General features: G+C 42.1%; 1 protein-coding gene across 4 annotated transcripts in view; it reads left to right on the top strand.

Moving 5' to 3' along the window:
• LOC142472303 (macrophage mannose receptor 1-like) overlaps positions 1 to 5,584 on the top strand; it is a 244,922-nt gene extending 239,338 nt beyond the window's left edge. For all 4 annotated transcript variants that reach the window (XM_075579316.1, XM_075579315.1, XM_075579317.1 and 1 more), the window contains 2 exons: positions 2,742 to 2,831; positions 5,391 to 5,584. In XM_075579316.1, coding sequence (XP_075435431.1) covers positions 2,742 to 2,831; positions 5,391 to 5,542 — 242 coding nt within the window. In that variant the 3' untranslated portion in view covers positions 5,543 to 5,584. The remainder of the gene's footprint in view (positions 1 to 2,741; positions 2,832 to 5,390) is intronic.
• Positions 5,585 to 24,671: the final 19,087 nt, after the last annotated feature.

Below are 24,671 nucleotides of genomic sequence, written 5' to 3'. Positions count from 1 at the left end.
AAGTATATGATTTTACACAATTTGAGAAAAAGGCCAAATAGTATTTGCGAAAAAATGGCTATTGCATCTCATTGTGGATGGGTGCAGAGGTTCCCACCCTCTACTTTACCCAATGGCGGATTTCCCATTAGGCCCGGGCCTAAGGCGGCAAAATTTTAGGGCAGCAAAAATGTCCACCCCCATATACATTTGCCGCGCATTCGGGCCTAATGGATCACATCATTGACGTGTTTGCTGAGCGAAAAGTGAGGAAACGGAACTTCTGACTTAAAAATAAATGGTGAGTACATGAGTAATCTATATTTTATATTTAATATATATTTATATGTGTGCGGTATATTTCATTTTGAATCTACAGAATGCGTTCACTTATAATGGGGGAAAGAGCGCAAAAAACCTCATGGTGCAGTATAATAAAATAATATTGTATTAGTGAAACAGGTGAGTATTGCACGTACATCAATTATCTGTATAATTAGCATGACATGTATATGGACATGTTACCACTCTGTGCTCTGCAACCGTGGATGAGATGGTATCGGTCACCGGATCAATTCTCCTCCCTCACTTCCGTGTGGTGATCTTTATGAGTCCTCCGCTCGAATGGGTCGAGACCCTTTGCTGCAGGGTATAAGCACGGTCACCGCCACCACGGAGAGAAGGGCTCTCCCGCCAGTTCCTCGGCGTCGAGTCAGCAATGACGTCATCAAGCCGCGAAGTATATCCTATATACGAAACGTGTTGGACTGAAGATGGCGCGTTCCTAACACCACCTACTGAGGTTTATTTTGCATATTGCCATTATTCTTTAATATACGGGACAAAAGACGCGACTTGGGTCACTCCGTCGGCGCCGCTTGATGACGTAATTGGCGTGTGTTTGCTAACATGTCCATATACATGTCATGCTATTTATACAGATAATTGATGTACGTGCAATACTCACCTGTTTCACTAATACAAAATTATTTTATTATACTACAACATGAGGTTTTTTGCGCTTTTTCTCTCTTTGTTTTTGTACTAGTTTCGGTTTGTGGAGCCATACCACGAGCACAGCAGCACAACCTCCCTTATTGTAACAGGTTTTTTAATTGTTATTTGCATTTATTATTTATGCACCAATTGAGCACAATATTCACAATTTATGAGCGCAGATCACCCCTTTTTTTTCACTCTAACTTATCATGGGGCCCTGAAATAATGTTTGCCCGGGGGCCTGCGCATGTCTAGCTGCGCCACTGGGCTGTTTCTATTGCATTTGTGTTTAACTTTAAACAAAAAGTACTTGGAACTTTAAACAGAAAGGCATCTAGCTGTATTCAATAAGCGCATTTCTTACATGTGAGAGAACTGAGTTTTAAGTGGCGTTTTTTTCTGGCTGCATTTGTGTGTGCAAACGAAACAAACTTGTAAAAATTACATATTTATGAGGAAGGAAGGGAGAGGCAGAGAGATTATAAGGGAAGTACTGTAGTAGGCTCATTTGCCCTTTATCCCAAAGCAGATTAACCTATTACACACCTGCTGAGACAATGTGACCCACTAGACTAGTCTTTCTCTTCCTTTAGATATCTTCGGTATAGATAATCCTTCATATGTGTTTTGCATTGATGATACCAGTATGTAATAAAATAGACACATATGAGTGGGATTATAACATTTTACTGCAGTAATAGGCTGGTGATAGTATTTTGTTGCATTTACGTTATGCCTAGAGCAACCACTTTTTCGTAAATGTTGTGATATTACTATATTTAACTTTTTGTAGAGAAATAAAAGCAACATACTAATATTATTTTATAGATATTGCAGACGTATCTCGGGTACTATGGCATGTTATAGAATGTTTTCCAAACCCTGCTGCGGTTATCAAACTTCTATCAATATACAATGATCTATGTGTAAATATATTCACAACCAAACTGTTTCCTATGACGACCCAAATAATAATTATAATAGTATTCTAGTTTGATATAATTTAATTTACTGTTTGTTATAAACTACCCAGTCATGTTATACAGATAGTTCCGTATTACATACCTGGGTTGTAAAAACTACAGTATAACAATACAGAATATGCTTCACAAACTAGCTCTTTTTGTACCAGCATTGTTACAGTCTCAGTGTTATCTCCCCTTAGCTAAAGATCTGACAGAGCGCAACAATGCATCTCTCTGCAGAACTGCACTGTGTGTGCAGAGAGTAATACTCAAAGCAAAGCTACAAGAATAATGGAAGGCATAGGGTGACCACAGGGGAAGCCTTTGAATGGAGTGAAGTAAAAGGACATTTTGAACACAGGTCCTTTTTTTTTTCTTCTTTGAAAATACACGTGTTCTCATAACCCCAATAGAAGAAAAACATGCGCCTGGGTGGGTTACATTTTTAAACCATTTCTGTGTTTTGATGTTGGTCTGCGGTGACAAAGATAAGCATCAAATCATTTCCACCAAGCAAATGCGTGGTTCCAGGAAGTGTTTAGCAAGGGGCAAGTATAGGCAATTAAAGGGTAAGTGCAACTTATCAGTACTTCGTGTCCTCCTTAGTGTCTTGTGTCTTCTGAAAAATGAATATGTATTGTTCTTCATAAGGCACATTGGATTCAACAGCTATGTTTATTTATCTGTTTAACTAATGATGGGATCATTATTTCTCTGCAAACGAGTGCACAGTTAATTTACCTAGGGCTTTGCTGAGTACTGAGTCATTCATACAAACTTGTATCCCTTTTTTTCTAGTGTGCAATTTTACTAAAGAGGACTGCATTGCTCACTGTATAAAACGAAAGCTTAGTAAACACTGTTCTAAGTGTATTCCTATTTGCCCAGGTAAGCGATTTTCTTTTACCTACTGTATAAAGGTGCGAACCATTCATGTATTTTACCTTAAATGTAATCCCGAAAAGCGTGACAAAAAAAACCTTTTTGTAAAAAATGTAACAATCTAATTGATTTGCTTAAATAGATAACCATGCTAAAAGATTTGGCTTCTTTTGTTTCTCTTGAAATTAACTATACATTGTAATGGTGCCTCTTATGGTGGTGTGTTTGTAAGTCATGTTTCCCTTAGCTCATCTTGTCTTTAACAGAGAGTCAATACAAAATAAGGGAAACGAAAGACGAGGGCTCTGGGTAATCAAACTCTTATTGAACCCACAATGACATCAGACAAAAGGAAGTAGCCAGAAGAAAATAACATTTCCCAAGTATTAGCTCATATACTGAACGAGAAAGAAACCCAATTTGGGCACTCTGCCACCAATCTGGATGAATAATGATGAAGTTAAAAATACTTTTTTTTACCAACCGAATATTAAAATAGAGGGTGTTAAAATCGAAGCGTAACGCAAACACGATCCACTAAAGGGTGCTCTGATAGGCACTCCGTCCGGATCAGCAAAATAATTGGGACAAACGGATATCAGTGTATCCAATGTTTATCCTTACAGATAAATATGAAACCCCGCTGTTCAGGGGAATCAAGGAAGGGGTTAACAAATATAATGTAGGTGAGCCTGTGAGATATATATATAGTATATAGTATATAGTAGGTACTGTCAGTACTTTATCCCAATATGGCGTATAATCATATACTGGGACTACTAGGTGCTTAGTATGACACACAGTCCCATATACTATAGCAGTGTGAATAGTATGGAACATTGAGGTATACAGTATGTGCAGACAGATAGACACAGACTGTTATTTCCTAAGTAGTCAGACGGTTGCCTTGATATGACGCATATTCTTCATAGGACAAACACTCTCATATAGTATCAGGTAAATTGTTAATTCTGTGAATGTGGTGTGTTACAGTTGTGTTTACTGAACACCACAGCCGTCAGACCGGTTTGGTAGGTATACTTGTTGGATAAGGTCCCAGTGTGAGACCAATCAGCTGTGTCAATAGCACAATAATGTAACCAGTTTTAGTCCTTGCAGTAAGCTCAGAGACTTGAAGTACAGTATATCAGGTCATAATGTGTCAAAAAATCAAGGTAGTGCACCAATGTAGGAGCTGCGTGTTGCTTCCCCTTCCGCCCCACGTTGGGAGCAGGGAAGGGGGGGGGGGCGGAGCGGGCCTAGCGCATGCGTGCCGGGTCCGCAGGGAATCGGCGCCATTTTTTTTTCAAAGTTTTTTTTTTTTTTTTCAAAGTTTTTTTTTTTTTTCAAAGTTTTTATTTTTTTTCAAAGTTTATTTATTTATTTATTTTTTTAAATCTCAACGAGGGCCGCACAGAGAGGCCAGGCGGGCCGCATGTTGTGCAGCCCTGTAACTGTTACATGCTTTCCAACCTCTCCGGTACCTGATGAAGAATCCTGAGAGGTTCAAATGTTTGTAACATATCAACTACGTGTTGGCCAAATACAAAAGGTCTCATACCACCTACTCCCTTTCACTCCTTTGTTATTTTACTATGTGGAAGAAAAGACCAACACAGCTACCCAGCCTTCTTTTTTTTTTTTTTGGTACTGTACTCATGTGTCACATTTTGGTAAAAGGCATCATGCCACTGCCATCAGTAAACTTTGGTTCTAGGAGGCCCTACTTACTTGTCATCTACAGCTTATCTTGTAAATGACCCAGTTACATTACATGCAACATACATTGTCTGGGGCGGGGGCGGGGGGGGGGGGGGGTCTCCAAAGTAGAGAGCTTACAAGTTTATACTTAAAGTTCTGGCAACACAACAACTGTATGATCCCTATATAACCCCCAAACCAGTCTCGACCCTGCTCTTGGTCTCCCTCGCCCTAACCTTCCCTATAACAACCACCCTCTCCTTCTTCACTGTCCTGGGATGCCTTTCCCCTTCTCCTATCCGCCATCCACAATTTCTTTAAGCAAGTCCGAGACTGGGTGTTGTATCTGGTAGGCTTTATATCTGGCAGCTGAACAGTGAAGGGGGAGGATATCATACTAATGACATCATAATGAGTTGCAGACATCTTGTATAGCTGAACCTTTGTATGGAAACATACCTAAGATATAGATATATAAATATAGATATATATATTATACGAAGTTATGGGCCAAACATACTAAAACCCCACCTACGCTCTTCCTTTTGATCCTATTAGATAGAATGCCATGCTTCGTGGCTCTAGGATTAAGCATTTGGATTTGTATAGCCGGACAACAACAAACTTTCTGAATCACTATAGATTCCACTCATTCTGTCCAATATTGGATTTAGGGCCAGATTTACTAAGCAGTGTTAAGCTATAATATATTTTGCGGCCCATTCAAGTGAATATATATACAATGTGTATGCGCGTGTGTGTAAATGTATATTATTATTATTATTTTTTTTTTTTAACTAACTTATTTCTTGGTTTAAGTTTGTTTTAATATTTCTTATTTTTCCTCTATTCCTTGTTTTGTAGCTGGTGGTGGTAAAGTTTTCAGCAGTAAAGAACTTGCCTTAATATCCTTGATGGAACATAAAGCGGAACAATTCTTGACCCTATCCACAGACGAGGACATCGAGCCGCAAAATGCTTCCAAAAATATACTATATAGTTTTACATTTCCGTAACAACTTTTTCTCATGGTTGAAAATAAATGTTTATTATTCAGAGTGATTATACAGATTCTTTGTTCCAATAATTATGGTTCTACACAGTTTTTTTGCAGTTCCAAGATATCATTTATTCTTGAGGCATTTTACAAAACCCAGCTTCAGTTAGTATAGGCAAGGACATTAACAGGCATTTTACAGGTTAACAATGGGGAACAGAATTGGTTATCAATTTTATGTTCTGTTCTGACGCATCTAGTTAGAAACTTGATTCATATAGTAATTTCTAGCTACAAAATTAACCTATTACAATTAAACAGCAATCGGATTAGGAATCCAAGAGCTGCGTTGTAATAACAAAAAGAATCACAAAACAAAACCAAACAGCACATCTCCTTATCTAAACCTTGTGCAGACTTCATCATGTACCCAAAATGTATTATAAACAATTGACTGTTTCTACGTTTCCTACAAAACAATTATTTCTAACAGTCTTACAAACAAACATTACAGAATAGAGTGTGGAGAAACAAAATGGATACAAACAGACAACATGGATTTTGAATCACTTGAATTCCATTTACAATGGTACGTCGTTCTCTATCAGGTGGACCAAACACGCACACATATATACAGTATATACAGGTGTAGCAGACTACATTTTACCAACTGATTAACACAACATATCACATTATAACGCAGATTCCATAGGATTCAATGGCAGTGAGCATTTGAATATCACAATATCCCATTATAACACACTAGAAGGAGCAATGAAGGTTGTTACATCTGTATGTGTACACATATGTATGTATATATACACACACACACACACACACACACACAGACGAGAAAAGTGCCCCCAAATCCTACAAAAATGTGTACACGAATGTGATAATGTGTGAGAAAATGTGAAATTAGCTCTATTCGGTATGGCTCAAAATATACATAATAAGTACATGTATGCAGTGATACAAAAAGTGCTATTATATATCACAAACACTAAATAATGTCCCATTGTCTTTTTCATATATTTAAATTAATATTTTTTCTACACATAGTTACATAGTAGACAAAAAGACATGCGTCCATCAATTCAACCTATGCTAAATTTAGACAACAGATACTTTATCCTATATCCCTACTTATAGTAAATTGATATAGAGGAAGGCAAACAAAACCCCCCAGTGAAATATCATCCAATGATATCTCATACGGGGAAGAATAAATTCCTTCCTGACGCCAAGAATTGGCAATTAGATTACTCCCTCAATCAACATCCTTCCCATGTTTACTTATTTAGTATATCCCTGTATATCTTACCTTTCTAAAAAGATGTCCAACCTTTTTTTGAACATATCTATTGCATCTGCCATCATAGGCTCCATGGGTAATTAATTCCACATTTTAACTGCCCTTACTGTAAAGAACCATTTCCTTTGTTGCTGGTGAAATCTCTTTTCCTCCAACCTTAAGGGATGACTCAGAGTCCTTAGTACTGCCCTTGGGATGAATAGTAATTTTGAAAGCTCCTTTTACTGCCCCCGAATATATTTGTATATAGTTATCATATCCCCTCTTAGATGCCTCTTTTCTTATGTAAATACGTCTAATTTAGCTAGCCTCTCCTCATAAAACAAATGGTCCACCCCCTTTATTCTTTTGGTGGCTCTTCTCTGCACTCTAGTTCCATTATGTATTTTCTAAAGAGTGGTGCCCAAAATTGTATTCCATATTCATGGTGTGGTCTTACTAATGATTTATAAAGGATCATACTTATGTTTCTTCCCTTCCATCCATTGTCCGTTTAATGCAAGATGAGATCTTGTTTACCTTTGCAGCTACTGAATGACTTTGGGCACTATTGCTAAACCTGCTGTCTACAAGCACTCCTAAATCCTTTGTAACAGAGTATGTCCAGCTGTACCTGTTTCTCCCCACATAGAGTATCTGCTATGTAAGTCCTGTTAAGATCCAGGCTTTAGAAGGTTAATCTGTTGGCCCTTGCCTGTCACAGTAGACCAAGTCTTACCAACACATTAATCCCGGGATTCTGGATTGAGTACACAAGATGGGCAAAATAAATTGTAATTTATTTCCTTTTAAGACAAACACACAATAGTCACAATTACAGTCAATATACACTTACTGGGATGAGGAAACGAAATCAAATGTCCACAGAACTAATCAAAGTCTCTGGGCACCCCTGCACGCATGCAAGTGGGTGCGCGGTTTGAGTCCTGCGACAGTCCTTGGCTAGAGCGCAACTTGCCTGCCCTCTATCTCCACCAAAAGGAATTCTTTCCTAAAGTCCTTACAGGATTCGTTCGGGAATCCTTAGCTCAAACGATTTCTGGAAGAGGGTGCAAATCTTCATTATGATGTAGGTTACCCCTCACACTCCGGAACCGCTGACGCTGTAACTTGGACGTTTCTTGGAAAAGCTTAGATGAAGCTGACTGGGACTGGACTGCAGGCATTTTTATAGGGTTAAGGGTCCTATACCTAACATATACACCCAATCCTCTCATGGGAATAATTTTCCCCACCTATCCCCGACTTGCCAGTACCTTACTGTTACGCTGTGCTCACCACGGACAAGGAGGGACCCCAAAACTGAGGTGAGATGGGTAACAACTGCACCCACAGCTACGGGGATATGCCTGGAAAGTGGAAAATAGGCGTCTGGAACCGTCTGGGAGTATAAGATAGAGTAAGATACTCGCCAGACGAGAAGGGAGGTTCCAGAAGATAGCTGGTACCGAGAGCCTGGGGTCCAGAGCCGGGGTTTAGGTCCGAATCCGCAAGCCGAGGTAAAGGGTCGGAGAGTTCAGGAGGTCAGGGTATAAGCCACGGGTCGAAGTCCTGAGCGGGTCCACAGCCAAGCCGGTTCGGTACACAAGGGATCACTAAGGAAGACAAAGAGACAGGAACTGAGACAGACACGACCGTGGTTAACACAGGTCACACAAAGCTATGCTCAGCCAAAGAAGGAATGGCTGAGCAAGGTATAAATAGGAGGAGGGACCAATAGGAAGAGGGGGAGTGATGAGGGAGCGACCCCAGGGAAGATAGGGATTGGTAGGAAGGATAATGCCACAGCTGCGCTAGATGTGAAGCTTGTGGGCGGTGCACATGCATCAGGCGCGTGCGCCGCTCGGGAGAGATGTGCGCGGCCTGAGCTGGGGGCGGGAACTCCTCCTGAGGGAGGACGTAAAGGTCCTCGGCCGTGCGCACGCATGCGCGTGTTCAGTAGCCGCTGCGGGAAGCGGAGGAGAAGGAAGATCCCGCCCGCGACGGCGAGGAGGCAAAGCCAGAGCGGAGGCAGGTAAAGTCGCGGGCGAAACCCCCTTAGAGAGCGGTGTTCCCCCGGACCTCACACTTACAAAGAGGACAGAATTTGCTTCCCGGTTTGCACAGAGCATGTGCTAACCTCACACCTGAGCTACTTAGCATACCGGGCCCAACCCCGTACCTGGCAACAGTAAATATGGGGTTTGGCTACCAAGTATGAAGTGCTCATACTTCACACCGATATCTGGCAATTAATAATATCCTGGCCACGCTAACACCTAGGGTCTCTGAGGCTTTTCAACACCGAACTTCCCATAGACACAGGGGCACCACCTTAGCAGGGGGCCTTTTGAAGTTCGGAGATGACAAAATTCGTCAGTTCATTCATCCATAACATATGGGCATGTTAATGGATTCAGGACAGGAAAGGATTCCTGCCTGTACATTTTAAAACACCATTGCAATACAGTTTATTTATAAATGTATGTTCTGCTTGTGCAACAAGTATGTTTATGGTTTCTTTTTACCTAGCTGCACTCCAAAAATTAGAGTGCTAGCTGTTTCCTAACGCAAGTTATCCACTTAATTGAACGGGCTCTCTGATGTGGGTTGAGGTTGGACCTATACTCGGTCTGGGTTACAAGCCGGCATACAATGTATCCGTCCTGGCTTTGATCCGTAACCGTGGAAACACGCCAACAATTTCAGCTTAAGTGGTTAACGAGCCCGTGGATACATATTGACAAGAAGGCACTTCAGCTAGACCGCAAACCACTTATCCAATTGACTTTGCAGTTTAGAAGTCTACGGCTTAGGAAGTGATACCTATACTTCAAAGCAACCACCAATTCACAGGCATGTTTCTTCACTTAGCGCTTGGTTCAGCGCTAGAGGCTCCCCCTTTTGTCACAAATACAGTTAGCATATTTTCATTCATTCAGTGTAACTGCAGCTAGCTTCTTAGCTGCAAACCAGGGACAAAAAAGATAGTGTAGGGGAAAACATGATATGATGGGGACAATACAGTTTAAACCCTTCAGTCCCAACACGGATTAGGGTTAACCTGCCGGGCATAATACCTTTATTATTGGCCTGGTTAACCCCCTCCCGCCACATTGACCCCCGTTCCTGCTTCCCCAGAAAGTGAAGGAAGGTAGATGGTGTCTCATGGTCTGTGTAAAGCCCGTTGTAGGTGGGTACAGTCCATGAATCCGCCCCTTCTAGAAGTTTCTAAGGGGAGTAGGCTAAAGTTAGTGAGCAGTTCCTCCCAGCTCCTCATGGAGTGAGGAGGTGGATGTTACATAGTTACATAGTAGATGAAGTTGAAAAAAGACGTACGTCCATCAAGTTCAACCTATACTAAATTTAGACAACAGATACTTTAGCCAATATCTATACTTCCTTATTGATCAAGAACAAGGCAAACAAAAAACCCAGAGTCATATCATCCAATGATATCTCATAAGGAGAAAAATAAATTCCTTCCTGACTCCAAGAATTGCCAATCGAATTAATCCCTGGATCAACATCCTTCCCATGTATACTTATTTGGTATATCCCTGAATACCTTTCCTATCTAAAAAGATGTCCAACCTTTTGTGAACAAATCTATTGTATGTGCCATCACAGTCTCCATGGGTAATGAATTCCACATTTTAACTGCCCTTACTGTAATGAACCCTTTTGTTAATGTCTTTTCTTAGGATTGGTGCCCAAAATTGTACTCCATATTCAAGGTGTGGTCTTATTTTGTAAAGGGGCGTAATTATGTTTACTTCCCTTCCCTCCATTGCCCGTTTGATGCAAGATAAGATCGTGTTTGCCTTTGAAGCTACTGAATGACTTTGGGCACTTGCAGCTACTGAATGACTGGGCACTATTGCTACGCCTGCTGTCTACAAGCACTCCTAAATCCTTCTCCATCAAGGATTCCCCCAATTTATCCCCATTTAATTTGTAATTCGCCTTTTTATTCTTGCATCCCAAATGCATAACCTTACATTTATCTGTATTAAACCTCATCTGCCATTTACCTGCCCACATTTCTAGTCTCATCCAAGTCCTTCTGAAGAGAAATTACACTCTGCTCTGATTCTATTACCTTACACAATTTAGTATCATGAGCAAAGATGCTTGGTAACTCCCGATATCCCGGATATCTGCTTGCTTCTCTCGCGAGAAGTGATGGTAGCCACAGGTTTAGTCTAGGTGTGACATAATGTCTCGGGATGTCCCAAATGGCTGTTAGGATAGAGTTCACGTAAATGCTACTCTGTTGGTGCATGCGTGGGAATAGGGCAAACTCCACCCTATGCGTTTCACGGATCCTTCTGCTTCTTCAGGGGCACAGTGTATATAGAAAAGAAATCTGCATGCAGTTGGAAGCTGCAGATTGTGAACTCTGCTCAAGCTGAGGAGGGAATCTAATCCAAACAATTGCTAGGGGAGGGTGGTGCTCACAGGGAGTGTACACAGAGTGAATATAAAGAAAGAAAGAATCCCTTTAGTGTGGCACTAGAGAGGTTCACCCTAATTAAAACTTAAATTTTATTATACCTGATTAAAATAAATTGTTTGGAATAACCACATACAAAAAACAAACATACAATAATATTAAAAGACGGAGAGGTGTGATAGGGTGTTTAGTGGAGGTATAATTATATATAAATACCTCTCTAATTAATACTTAGTGGACCCTATAGTAAGAGTGATCGCTATACTGGATATGTATAGGTATATATCAGACCCCTAGCCCAAAGCAATGGAAGGAGGTAAAGGCAGATGAATATGCTTAGCTGTTGGATGTGAGACTGAGTATATTGCTGGCTGAGTTGAAGCAGCCACTACTCACTGCACATGGTGTCATTAAATATACTGTTGTAAGCTTTATTGTGACAGGTCTAGTGTGAGGCCAGCCACATTCACTGCAGATATATAGTAGATCTACTCCCCCACGACCAATATGGATTTATTTGAAACCGTTAAAGATACTCATTTATTTGCAAGGAAACTCTTACTCCACAAACACTTCAAAAAGTATAAGCTAAACCAAGCCATACAAGCTGGAATGGAAGACCCGAGTGATCTAGATGTAGCCTGCTATGACACACTCCTAAACTTATGGGAAGAAAGTGAGGTCACACCGGGGATGGGTCCATACACACAATTAAGACCATCTAGCACATTCACACCGGGAATGTATGGAAATAGTAATGTCGATACTTTTGTCAAACTTGTCGTACAAGACCTTAGTAAAATACAAAATATTCGAAACATGGGGAATATGAACCAACAAGAAAGGATAGCTTTGAAAGAATTATCAGAGAACATCAATATTACAATAAAACCCTCTGACAAAGGGGGAAATATTGTTCTGATGAAAACTGATAACTATATCAAAGAAAATTTGAGGTTATTAAGCGATGTTTCCTGTTACCGAGTTCTTGATAAAGACCCTACTGTCCAATTTCAGTCCGAATTAAAAACACTTTTGGATAGAGGTCTAGAAAATCAAGTAATATCTAAAAATGAACATCAATTTATGTTCAACAGGGCACCTCAAATAGCCACTTTTTATACTATCCCCAAGGTACACAAAAATAGATCCCATCCTCCCGGACGTCCTATCGTATCCGGAATAGGCAACATCACGGAGGGTCCGAGTGTGTACCTTGACAAGGTTCTTAGACCTTTTGTCCTAACTCTCCCATCCTATGTAAGAGACACTCAAGATGTGCTCAGTAGACTAGAAGGGATAACGGTGGATAAAGGCACCCTTCTGTGCAGCCTGGACGTGGAATCACTGTATACCAGCATACAACATCCAGTTGGTATACAAGCTACATCATATTTTCTACGGGCCAGGGGCACTCTACATACCAATCACAACCAATTCATCTGTGATCTCTTACATTTTGTGCTAACACACAATTATTTCTTGTTCAATGATAAAGTCTACCTCCAGGTACAGGGTACTGCTATGGGGACAACATGTGCCCCCACTTATGCAAACCTGTACCTGGGGTGGTGGGAGAAACACACCATTCTAAGCAATACTTTACAGGAATACACAGATAACATCATATTATGGCTGCGCTATATCGATGATGTGTGTATACTATGGAAGGGGAGCCAAACTTCATTCAACAAATTTGTGGAAATCCTTAACACCAATACACACAATCTAAGACTCACACATGAGATTAGCAACAAAAACATTGTATTCCTAGATTTATGTATCAGCATTAGCAATGAGGGTGCCACAAACAGCTATCTCAGAGCAGATAGTCATCATCCCGTTTCCCTTATCAAGGGAATACCGACAGGACAATTCCTACGTATAAGGAGGAACTGCTCTGAGATAGCTGACTTTAAGCTACATGCAGAGGCTATGAGCCAAAAATTCCTACAACGGGGATATAGCCACAAAATCATCAAGAAAGCCTATCATAGGGCACTCGTGACACCGAGAGAATCCCTCCTGCACGTAAAAGCAAAACCGGAGGACAAGAAAATTGTTCGCTTCATTGGCACTTACAATGCACAATGGGGGAGTATCAAAAGTATTTACTCCACATATTGGCATATACTAATCCAGGACCCTGACCTCAAAGAGGTTTTGAATGATAAACCTACTTTGGTAGGCAGACGAGCTAAAAATCTGAAGGACACCTTGGTCCACAGTCACTTTGTTAAACCCAAAAGTGTCTCCTCGAATACATGGCTTCCACCCAAACCACAGGGAACATACAAATGTGGGTCGTGTAAGGCATGTCAGTACATAAGAACTAGCAAAACGTATACAAACAAGGGTAAGGAGTACACCACACAGGGTTTCTTTAATTGCAAATCAATGAAAATTGTGTATCTCATTACATGTTGTTGTAACCTACAATATGTAGGAAAAACAGGCAGAGAATTCCGACGTCGGATCCTAGAGCATATTAGCTCCATCAAAAACAGTGCAGACACCCCAGTATCAAGACACGTGAGGGAGTATCATCAAGGTGATGTCAAATCACTGGTATTTCAGGGTATTGACAGGGTTATTCCTACCAACAGAGGGGGGGACTGGAACAAAAAACTCCTGCAGAAGGAATCCAGATGGATTTTTACATTATCCACCCTAGCCCCCGGAGGACTTAACGAGGGGTTTCTGTATACCCCATTTCTATGAGTAACACACTGCCTATAAGCTAGAAGGGTATTTCTTTCCCTCCAGACAGGTATTTTATATCTCTTTGTATAGCTAACACCATAGAAGTGGAAGGTGTGCAATACATATATGTATTTCTATTTTCCCTGCAAAAGGCTCTGGAGAATAGCCTCCCAGCAGGTGAGAAAATTATATAACATCATACAGAAGTACATGTACATTGATGTTTAACGAAGCACCCCAGAACACCATCACCATACCCCTGTAATGCCATGTCACCACCCCCTATGGTCACCTACCTATATATGAGCATCCATTGTTCAATATCCATCTTCTGCTTGGGACAAAGTCTCTATAAACAAACTGTAAACACTGCAATTTACAGACATTAACCACACAGAGTCTTAAGATCATATTTGCTTTATTCATCATAGAAATACATCTCTAGCATTAAAGATCCAACCTAATTATACTTACTTCACTGTATGGATCAATAGGTCATTGGAGATATAGCAGCCTTCAATGTACACAAGGAGAGAGATATATATGTATTTGTGAGCAAACTCTGCCCTCAGGACCCCAACATTTTGGGCAACATATCTGCACTTAATCATTCATATGGTTTAAGGGATCATTGACCAGTATATGAACAACTTAGGAACAGGATACATACCCTGCACGCATTTCTGTTTAAATCCATGCTGTCTGTAGTCATTACTAGCTCCGGTCTCCACACAGGAGGAGGAGAAACAAAGCAGTGAGCCGCGCGATTGGCTATGGGGTTTCCCAAGCAGCCAATTAGATAGTAAACCGGCTCACTAGAGGAATACAGCCTCCTCCCCTACATACAGGGGGGGTGCGTCAGTGTATGACGCCGCGCTATAGGCTTACTCAAGGATCCAATCAATGGAGCCCTGTGATTTGCTGCTATAGCAACAGGACCCTATAAAAATACAGTCTAATCATCAGGAACCCGCCCCCGATGAAGCCAGTTACGGTGAAACGTACGTAGGGTACGTCTGACGTCACCGTCACGTGACGTCGGCTCATCGGTGAGGTGTGTGTGATATACTGTCTGAGTGCTTCGTAGACTGCGTTCGTGGGCAGCAAGAGCACTCAGACCCTAGGGTTGATCTACTATATATCTGCAGTGAATGTGGCTGGCCTCACACTAGACCTGTCACAATAAAGCTTACAACAGTATATTTAATGACACCATGTGCAGTGAGTAGTGGCTACGGACGTCCGGGAGGATGGGATCTATTTTTGTGTACCTTGGGGATAGTATAAAAAGTGGCTATTTGAGGTGCCCTGTTGAACATAAATTGATGTTCATTTTTAGATATTACTTGATTTTCTAGACCTCTATCCAAAAGTGTTTTTAATTCGGACTGAAATTGGACAGTAGGGTCTTTATCAAGAACTCGGTAACAGGAAACATCGCTTAATAACCTCAAATTTTCTTTGATATAGTTATCAGTTTTCATCAGAACAATATTTCCCCCTTTGTCAGAGGGTTTTATTGTAATATTGATGTTCTCTGATAATTCTTTCAAAGCTATCCTTTCTTGTTGGTTCATATTCCCCATGTTTCGAATATTTTGTATTTTACTAAGGTCTTGTACGACAAGTTTGACAAAAGTATCGACATTACTATTTCCATACATTCCCGGTGTGAATGTGCTAGATGGTCTTAATTGTGTGTATGGACCCATCCCCGGTGTGACCTCACTTTCTTCCCATAAGTTTAGGAGTGTGTCATAGCAGGCTACATCTAGATCACTCGGGTCTTCCATTCCAGCTTGTATGGCTTGGTTTAGCTTATACTTTTTGAAGTGTTTGTGGAGTAAGAGTTTCCTTGCAAATAAATGAGTATCTTTAACGGTTTCAAATAAATCCATATTGGTCGTGGGGGAGTAGGAGAGGCCCTTTCTAAGGACTCTGATATGGGAGTCAGTGAGGGTAAAAGGACTGAGATTAATGATAAAGTTGTCACTTATCAATTGATTTAGTGATAGCCCCCTCTGGTGAAGCCCCATTGCCTTCTGTTCCTTTGCCCTCTTCTTCTCCCCCCCCTGGCCCCTCCTCGTTCTCTTAAAAATGGGTCTGGAGGACCTGGCAAGGGTTCCTGCCCTAAAAAAGAGGTGGAGGGTGTGGTGTTAGGAAATTCTTGTGCCTTTTTGGATCTAGTAGTAATTTGTGTTTTTGTGTATTCTTTCTGATGTTGTTTAGGTTGGGATGAACTGTCTGTGTCAGAGAAGTTCTAATCGGTAGAATAATCACTCAGAACAGTAGTTTGCTCTTGGGTTTGTGGTTTCTTATTATGATATTTGAAGATTTTACCCTCCTGGAAGTCTTTGGTATCCCTCAAGAGTTTTCTGTGTTTTCTGTTTTTTAACTCTTGGGTATACCTACTGATAGTTTTCTCTAATTGGACTTCATATTCAATGAACTTTTCGTTCATATTCCACTTAGTGACCTCTTTCTTTAGATTGCTGAGGTCACTCTTTACTGTGTCGAGTTTCACAGTTTCATACTTCACTGTCAATATCATTAGATCATGGGAACATTGTAATAGTATTTTTTCCCATTCTAATACAAATTCCCTCTCCGGGCACATATATGAGGGAATTACCTCTGGGCGTAGACCTCTGGGTACTAGTTTGGCCGAAATGTATTTCTCCAAGCTTTTGATATCCCACCAGAGTCTAGCCTGTTGTTTAAAGGTTTTCTCTAGGGATCTGAAATAGTCTTTGATACCCGGAAGTTCAGTTGTTTCTGATCTTTCTGTTTCCAGGTCAAATAAAGTTTCAGACTCCGTTAGCCATGAGCTAAAATTGATATCAGTGGTGATGAAGCCCGACATAGTGTGGAGGCGAGCTAGAGTAAAGGAACGGAGCTAAAGGGCTCCAACACAGGGTTAACAGAAAAGAAATCTGCATGCAGTTGGAAGCTGCAGATTGTGAACTCTGCTCAAGCTGAGGAGGGAATCTAATCCAAACAATTGCTAGGGGGGGGTGGTGCTCACAGGGAGTGTACACAGAGTGAATATAAAGAAAGAAAGAATCCCTTTAGTGTGGCACTAGAGAGGTTCACCCTAATTAAAACTTAAATTTTATTATACCTGATTAAAATAAATTGTTTGGAATAACCACATACAAAAAACAAACATACAATAATATTAAAAGACAGAGAGGTGTGATAGGGTGTTTAGTGGAGGTATAATTATATATAAATACCTCTCTAATTAATACTTAGTGGACCCTATAGTAAGGGTGATCGCTATACTGGATATGTATAGGTATATATCAGACCCCTAGCCCAAAGCAATGGAAGGAGGTAAAGGCAGATGAATATGCTTAGCTGTTGGATGTGAGACTGAGTATATTGCTGGCTGAGTTGAAGCAGCCACTACTCACTGCACATGGTGTCATTAAATATACTGTTGTAAGCTTTATTGTGACAGGTCTAGTGTGAGGCCAGCCACATTCACTGCAGATATATAGTAGATCTACTCCCCCACGACCAATATGGATTTATTTGAAACCGTTAAAGATACTCATTTATTTGCAAGGAAACTCTTACTCCACAAACACTTCAAAAAGTATAAGCTAAACCAAGCCATACAAGCTGGAATGGAAGACCCGAGTGATCTAGATGTAGCCTGCTATGACACACTCCTAAACTTATGGGAAGAAAGTGAGGTCACACCGGGGATGGGTCCATACACACAATTAAGACCATCTAGCACATTCACACTGGGAATGTATGGAAATAGTAATGTCGATACTTTTGTCAAACTTGTCGTACAAGACCTTAGTAAAATACAAAATATTCGAAACATGGGGAATATGAACCAACAAGAAAGGATAGCTTTGAAAGAATTATCAGAGAACATCAATATTACAATAAAACCCTCTGACAAAGGGGGAAATATTGTTCTGATGAAAACTGATAACTATATCAAAGAAAATTTGAGGTTATTAAGCGATGTTTCCTGTTACCGAGTTTTTGATAAAGACCCTACTGTCCAATTTCAGTCCGAATTAAAAACACTTTTGGATAGAGGTCTAGAAAATCAAGTAATATCTAAAAATGAACATCAATTTATGTTCAACAGGGCACCTCAAATAGCCACTTTTTATACTATCCCCAAGGTACACAAAAATAGATCCCATCCTCCCGGACGTCCTATCGTATCCGGAATAGGCAACATCACGGAGGGTCCGAGTGTGTACCTTGACAAGGTTCTTAGACCTTTTGTCCTAACTCTCCCATCCTATGTAAGAGACACTCAAGATGTGCTCAGTAGACTAGAAGGGATAACGGTGGATAAAGGCACCCTTCTGTGCAGCCTGGACGTGGAATCACTGTATACCAGCATACAACATCCAGTTGGTATACAAGCTACATCATATTTTCTACGGGCCAGGGGCACTCTACATACCAATCACAACCAATTCATCTGTGATCTCTTACATTTTGTGCTAACACACAATTATTTCTTGTTCAATGATAAAGTCTACCTCCAGGTACAGGGTACTGCTATGGGGACAACATGTGCCCCCACTTATGCAAACCTGTACCTGGGGTGGTGGGAGAAACACACCATTCTAAGCAATACTTTACAGGAATACACAGATAACATCATATTATGGCTGCGCTATATCGATGATGTGTGTATACTATGGAAGGGGAGCCAAACTTCATTCAACAAATTTGTGGAAATCCTTAACACCAATACACACAATCTAAGACTCACACATGAGATTAGCAACAAAAACATTGTATTCCTAGATTTATGTATCAGCATTAGCAATGAGGGTGCCACAAACAGCTATCTCAGAGCAGATAGTCATCATCCCGTTTCCCTTATCAAGGGAATACCGACAGGACAATTCCTACGTATAAGGAGGAACTGCTCTGAGATAGCTGACTTTAAGCTACATGCAGAGGCTATGAGCCAAAAATTCCTACAACGGGGATATAGCCACAAAATCATCAAGAAAGCCTATCATAGGGCACTCGTGACACCGAGAGAATCCCTCCTGCACGTAAAAGCAAAACCGGAGGACAAGAAAATTGTTCGCTTCATTGGCACTTACAATGCACAATGGGGGAGTATCAAAAGTATTTACTCCACATATTGGCATATACTAATCCAGGACCCTGACCTCAAAGAGGTTTTGAATGATAAACCTACTTTGGTAGGCAGACGAGCTAAAAATCTGAAGGACACCTTGGTCCACAGTCACTTTGTTAAACCCAAAAGTGTCTCCTCGAATACATGGCTTCCACCCAAACCACAGGGAACATACAAATGTGGGTCGTGTAAGGCATGTCAGTACATAAGAACTAGCAAAACGTATACAAACAAGGGTAAGGAGTACACCACACAGGGTTTCTTTAATTGCAAATCAATGAAAATTGTGTATCTCATTACATGTTGTTGTAACCTACAATATGTAGGAAAAACAGGCAGAGAATTCCGACGTCGGATCCTAGAGCATATTAGCTCCATCAAAAACAGTGCAGACACCCCAGTATTGAGACACGTGAGGGAGTATCATCAAGGTGATGTCAAATCACTGGTATTTCAGGGTATTGACAGGGTTATTCCTACCAACAGAGGGGGGGACTGGAACAAAAAACTCCTGCAGAAGGAATCCAGATGGATTTTTACATTATCCACCCTAGCCCCCGGAGGACTTAACGAGGGGTTTCTGTATACCCCATTTCTTTGAGTAACACACTGCCTATAAGCTAGAAGGGTATTTCTTTCCCTCCAGACAGGTATTTTATATCTCTTTGTATAGCTAACACCATAGAAGTGGAAGGTGTGCAATACATATATGTATTTCTATTTTCCCTGCAAAAGGCTCTGGAGAATAGCCTCCCAGCAGGTGAGAAAATTATATAACATCATACAGAAGTACATGTACATTGATGTTTAACGAAGCACCCCAGAACACCATCACCATACCCCTGTAATGCCATGTCACCACCCCCTATGGTCACCTACCTATATATGAGCATCCATTGTTCAATATCCATCTTCTGCTTGGGACAAAGTCTCTATAAACAAACTGTAAACACTGCAATTTACAGACATTAACCACACAGAGTCTTAAGATCATATTTGCTTTATTCATCATAGAAATACATCTCTAGCATTAAAGATCCAACCTAATTATACTTACTTCACTGTATGGATCAATAGGTCATTGGAGATATAGCAGCCTTCAATGTACACAAGGAGAGAGATATATATGTATTTGTGAGCAAACTCTGCACTCAGGACCCCAACATTTTGGGCAACATATCTGCACTTAATCATTCATATGGTTTAAGGGATCATTGACCAGTATATGAACAACTTAGGAACAGGATACATACCCTGCACGCATTTCTGTTTAAATCCATGCTGTCTGTAGTCATTACTAGCTCCGGTCTCCACACAGGAGGAGGAGCAACAAAGCAGTGAGCCGCGCGATTGGCTATGGGGTTTCCCAAGCAGCCAATTAGATAGTAAACCGGCTCACTAGAGGAATACAGCCTCCTCCCCTACATACAGGGGGGGTGCGTCAGTGTATGACGCCGCGCTATAGGCTTACTCAAGGATCCAATCAATGGAGCCCTGTGATTTGCTGCTATAGCAACAGGAACCTATAAAAATACAGTCTAATCATCAGGAACCCGCCCCCGATGAAGCCAGTTACGGTGAAACGTACGTAGGGTACGTCTGACGTCACCGTCACGTAACGTCGGCTCATCGGTGAGGTGTGTGTGATATACTGTCTGAGTGCTTCGTAGACTGCGTTCGTGGGCAGCAAGAGCACTCAGACCCTAGGGTTGATCTACTATATATCTGCAGTGAATGTGGCTGGCCTCACACTAGACCTGTCACAATAAAGCTTACAACAGTATATTTAATGACACCATGTGCAGTGAGTAGTGGCTGCTTCAACTCAGCCAGCAATATACTCAGTCTCACATCCAACAGCTAAGCATATTCATCTGCCTTTACCTCCTTCCATTGCTTTGGGCTAGGGGTCTGATATATACCTATACATATCCAGTATAGCGATCACTCTTACTATAGGGTCCACTAAGTATTAATTAGAGAGGTATTTATATATAATTATACCTCCACTAAACACCCTATCACACCTTTCCGTCTTTTAATATTATTGTATGTTTGTTTTTTGTATGTGGTTATTCCAAACAATTTATTTTAATCAGGTATAATAAAATTTAAGTTTTAATTAGGGTGAACCTCTCTAGTGCCACACTAAAGGGATTCTTTCTTTCTTTATATTCGTACAGTGTATATACTTTCCAAGCAAGTAGAGGGAAGCCAGCCAATCGATCGCTCAGTCAGTGGGTCTGGAGGGCGCACCGCTAGGACTCCTGAAGTGGCTGTCGGCAGCGAGAGGCGATTTTCCTGTTATTCAAAGATATTCTATGCGCATTTCCTACTTGGGTCTAGTAAGTAGGATTCCAATTTTTGTTTGCCAGCGTGAGGAGAGAAGCTGTTTTTATTGATCATTAAATGCATCTTTTGTTCATCTCACTATCTTGCATACTTTCTACCTCTAGGGAACTGACCATTCCCTTACCCTTGGGCATTTAGTTCATTATTTTTTACAGTATTACACTATATTTGTTTTATTTCCTTCTTTCACATGTGCTGCATCCCATGAATTGACCATCATTTGGATCCATCATTTGTTGGACTTACCTGCTATTTTACTCTGCCAAGGACATTTATGTTTGGTAGTAGTGATTATTATCAATTGTTCACATATGCTTTTGTACACAGTTTGTTGGTTTATACAGTGTTGGCGCCGTCTGGTAACATTTTCCTCCATGTTACAAGGTTGGGAACTGGAGATAGCCAGCCAGCCTGATAGATAGGGCTTGGATTGTGAGTAAGTTCTCCCAATGTGGAGTAGATGTTATTTTGCTATGTTTTTTGTTGCCTTAAAGGGACAGAAGGTTTAGTTCTGTGGTAAAGAAATAAAACCACTAAATATTTGCTTAAACCAGAAACTACACATGTGGACTATTATCTGACCACGCCTACAGACCGTCCTGCCAAAGGGCGTACCCTGAGGGTAAGGTGCCAGGGTGCGTGGATATCCTTCACTACCATATATAGTTCTATAGTTGGGGTGTACCATGAGGCTACACCAGGGAACGTGGTTACCATTCTCACAGAGTTTGTGTGCACACATAGTGGGACAGTGTTTTAGCCTGGGGTTGGTACATGTTCCAGGGGCAGAGCGCTAGCCAGGGGTTAGTGCTTGCTCCAGATTCACAAGATAGCATCCACCTCAAGGATGGTTGCACGTGCGTGGACTACATTCCAAGAAGGCGCGCCCGCCAAGCAAATGGGACCACGTGGACTATGGTGCAAAGAGTTGCAGAAAGTTGCAAACAAAGTGCAAGTTTTCGGCGCCATACGAAGGCACCGCCCAGTGAGCTGATTGGCCAAGGACACAGGCAAGTCCAGCTAAGTGATAGAAGCCCCACCACTGACATCCACCCAGGGAAGGAGCTAGTGCGGAGCAGCCATTCAAGGCGGTTGTAGGAGATGGGAAGGGTTTGCAGTGTGGACCCCAGAGCCATTTCCCCAAGAGAAGAGCAAGAGAGAGGAGGTGCTGCATACACGTGAGGCCTCACTGTCTTAAAATGGCTCTCTCTAATGAACGTGCTGACTTGGAAGCGACTAATTACTCTCCCTGGCAGCTGCCTTGTGGTGAGAGCGGGAGGAAGCTACTACCTACAGTGCATCTGTTACCTGACTGGAGGGCCCTTCGGCCTAGAAGCGCGGTGCCAGCACTGTGGCACTTATTTTCTGCGGCCGGCTAGCCCAGTGCCCGCAGAAACTTGCCTTTCGCCAGCGTGAGCCGTTACCCCAACCGGTGCAGCCGAGTTCCAGTTTCCCCATGCCGCAGATGTTGTAGGCCAGTGGGCCAGTGGGCCCTTGTGAGCACTGCTGGAGTCGTTGGTGGTCTTGTGCCACCTAATACCTACTCTACCTCAGCTGCGGAATATGCTGTGGGCCCGTGCGCCCTACCGCGACTGTCGCGGCCTACGATGATGGTACCATCGGTTCCAGGCCTGGGACAACGAGAGGGGTAAGTGGACTGCCCCAGGGGTGTTGGGTGTGGGCCCTCGGGTGACCACGGAGCATGGTAGCTCCTTAAGTCTGGTCACCCGGGTGATTGGCTCACCCTTTCAGCGCGTCCTGGCAGAGGTGTCCCCCCTAGAAAGAAAATTGTATGCTGCGGGACCAGTGGAAGAAAGACCCCCATTTACCTGTTGTAAGGGGCGTGCAGAGTGGTCCCTTACCTCCTGCACGCCGTCGGACCTCTCAGGCGCATGCACCCCCACCAGCGGGGAGGAGCACGTACGGCTATCTTCAGCCCGCATAAGCCACCGGGATTCCCGATGTGCGCGCCCCCCCCCCTCCTGTGTGCATGTGCCACCGTGGAAGGCTTGTGGCGCTGGCCACACGCACCTGCAGCGCTATCAACACCCCATGTACTTGCGCACGCCGCACGTCGCGGGGGCGCGCATTTAATACCCCACCTGGCCACAGAATCATCTGAAAATCCTGCACACCTGGTCTGCACCTTGCATCTTCCATCAGCCCTCCACGTATGTATGAGATCACCTTGGGATCGTAGAAAAACTGGCTACTGCATCAGCTAACCCCTGGGGGTGCACGTGGGGATAAAGCGTATGTGAAAGAAAGGAAAAGATCCCACCAAGATCATGCACTCCGCCTCGGTGAATCAAATCACATTAACTGGAAAGAGGTGATGTTGGGCCACCTCAACTAATATAGAGAAAACTTTATTTACAAAATAAACCATAAGGAATATAATTATTCAAATCAAAGCTCATAATGCTAGCTATGTTAATGGGTAAGTAAATAGTCTAACCCGAATAGATAGCTCTCAACTTAGATTTAACGCCTACATATACTCTAAATCAGCCATGTATACATACACTGGATAGCTACATATCCTAAACTAAGTGTACTAATCATTAAGTGATTAAACTGAAATCTTGTGAAGGGATGTATAAGGTCCCTGTTAGAACTTAAGTGATCATGGTAAAATAGTGTGAGTAAGCGAATATAATGTAGCTATACTTGTGCATGCTGACTGATTGCCAGCTGGATGAGTATCTTTAGTCATATAGATATAGAGTATTCTCTATATAACCAATAAGGTGCTTTTGAACAGAGGAGATATAGCTCCCTCCGGTGTTCATTCTGAGTATACACCAAGGGAGGGATAGCAGCTATTGGCAATTCCCTCATAAGAGCTGTGTAATAATATACTCAAATCATATACATACAACTTGCACATAGAAGGATCCTCATGTGAGATTAATCAAATGGGATATACTGTGTCACATTTCAGTGTTGTAGATAGTGACCAGCTGTAGCTCGTTCCCACCCCTATAAAACCAACCTGCCGCGATGAAAAGGGGGGTGGGGGGATGAGGAGCGGGCGATGCTTGTACACTACCGACACACTTTATTGCTCATCGGCCAGATCCGCAAGCCGGGAGATTTCCCGGCTTGCTAGTGGCCGCCCCTCGGCGTGCCGCGCGTCACCGGCGTGCCGCGCGTCACCGACGCGCGGTCACACGTCTTCGGGAGCCTGCGCCCCCTGCACG

The sequence above is a fragment of the Ascaphus truei genome, chromosome 21, assembly GCF_040206685.1.
Source record: "Ascaphus truei isolate aAscTru1 chromosome 21, aAscTru1.hap1, whole genome shotgun sequence".
Classification (NCBI taxonomy): domain Eukaryota; kingdom Metazoa; phylum Chordata; class Amphibia; order Anura; family Ascaphidae; genus Ascaphus; species Ascaphus truei.
Note: the sequence above shows the minus strand (reverse complement) of the source record. Positions and strands in the feature narration are given on the sequence as shown.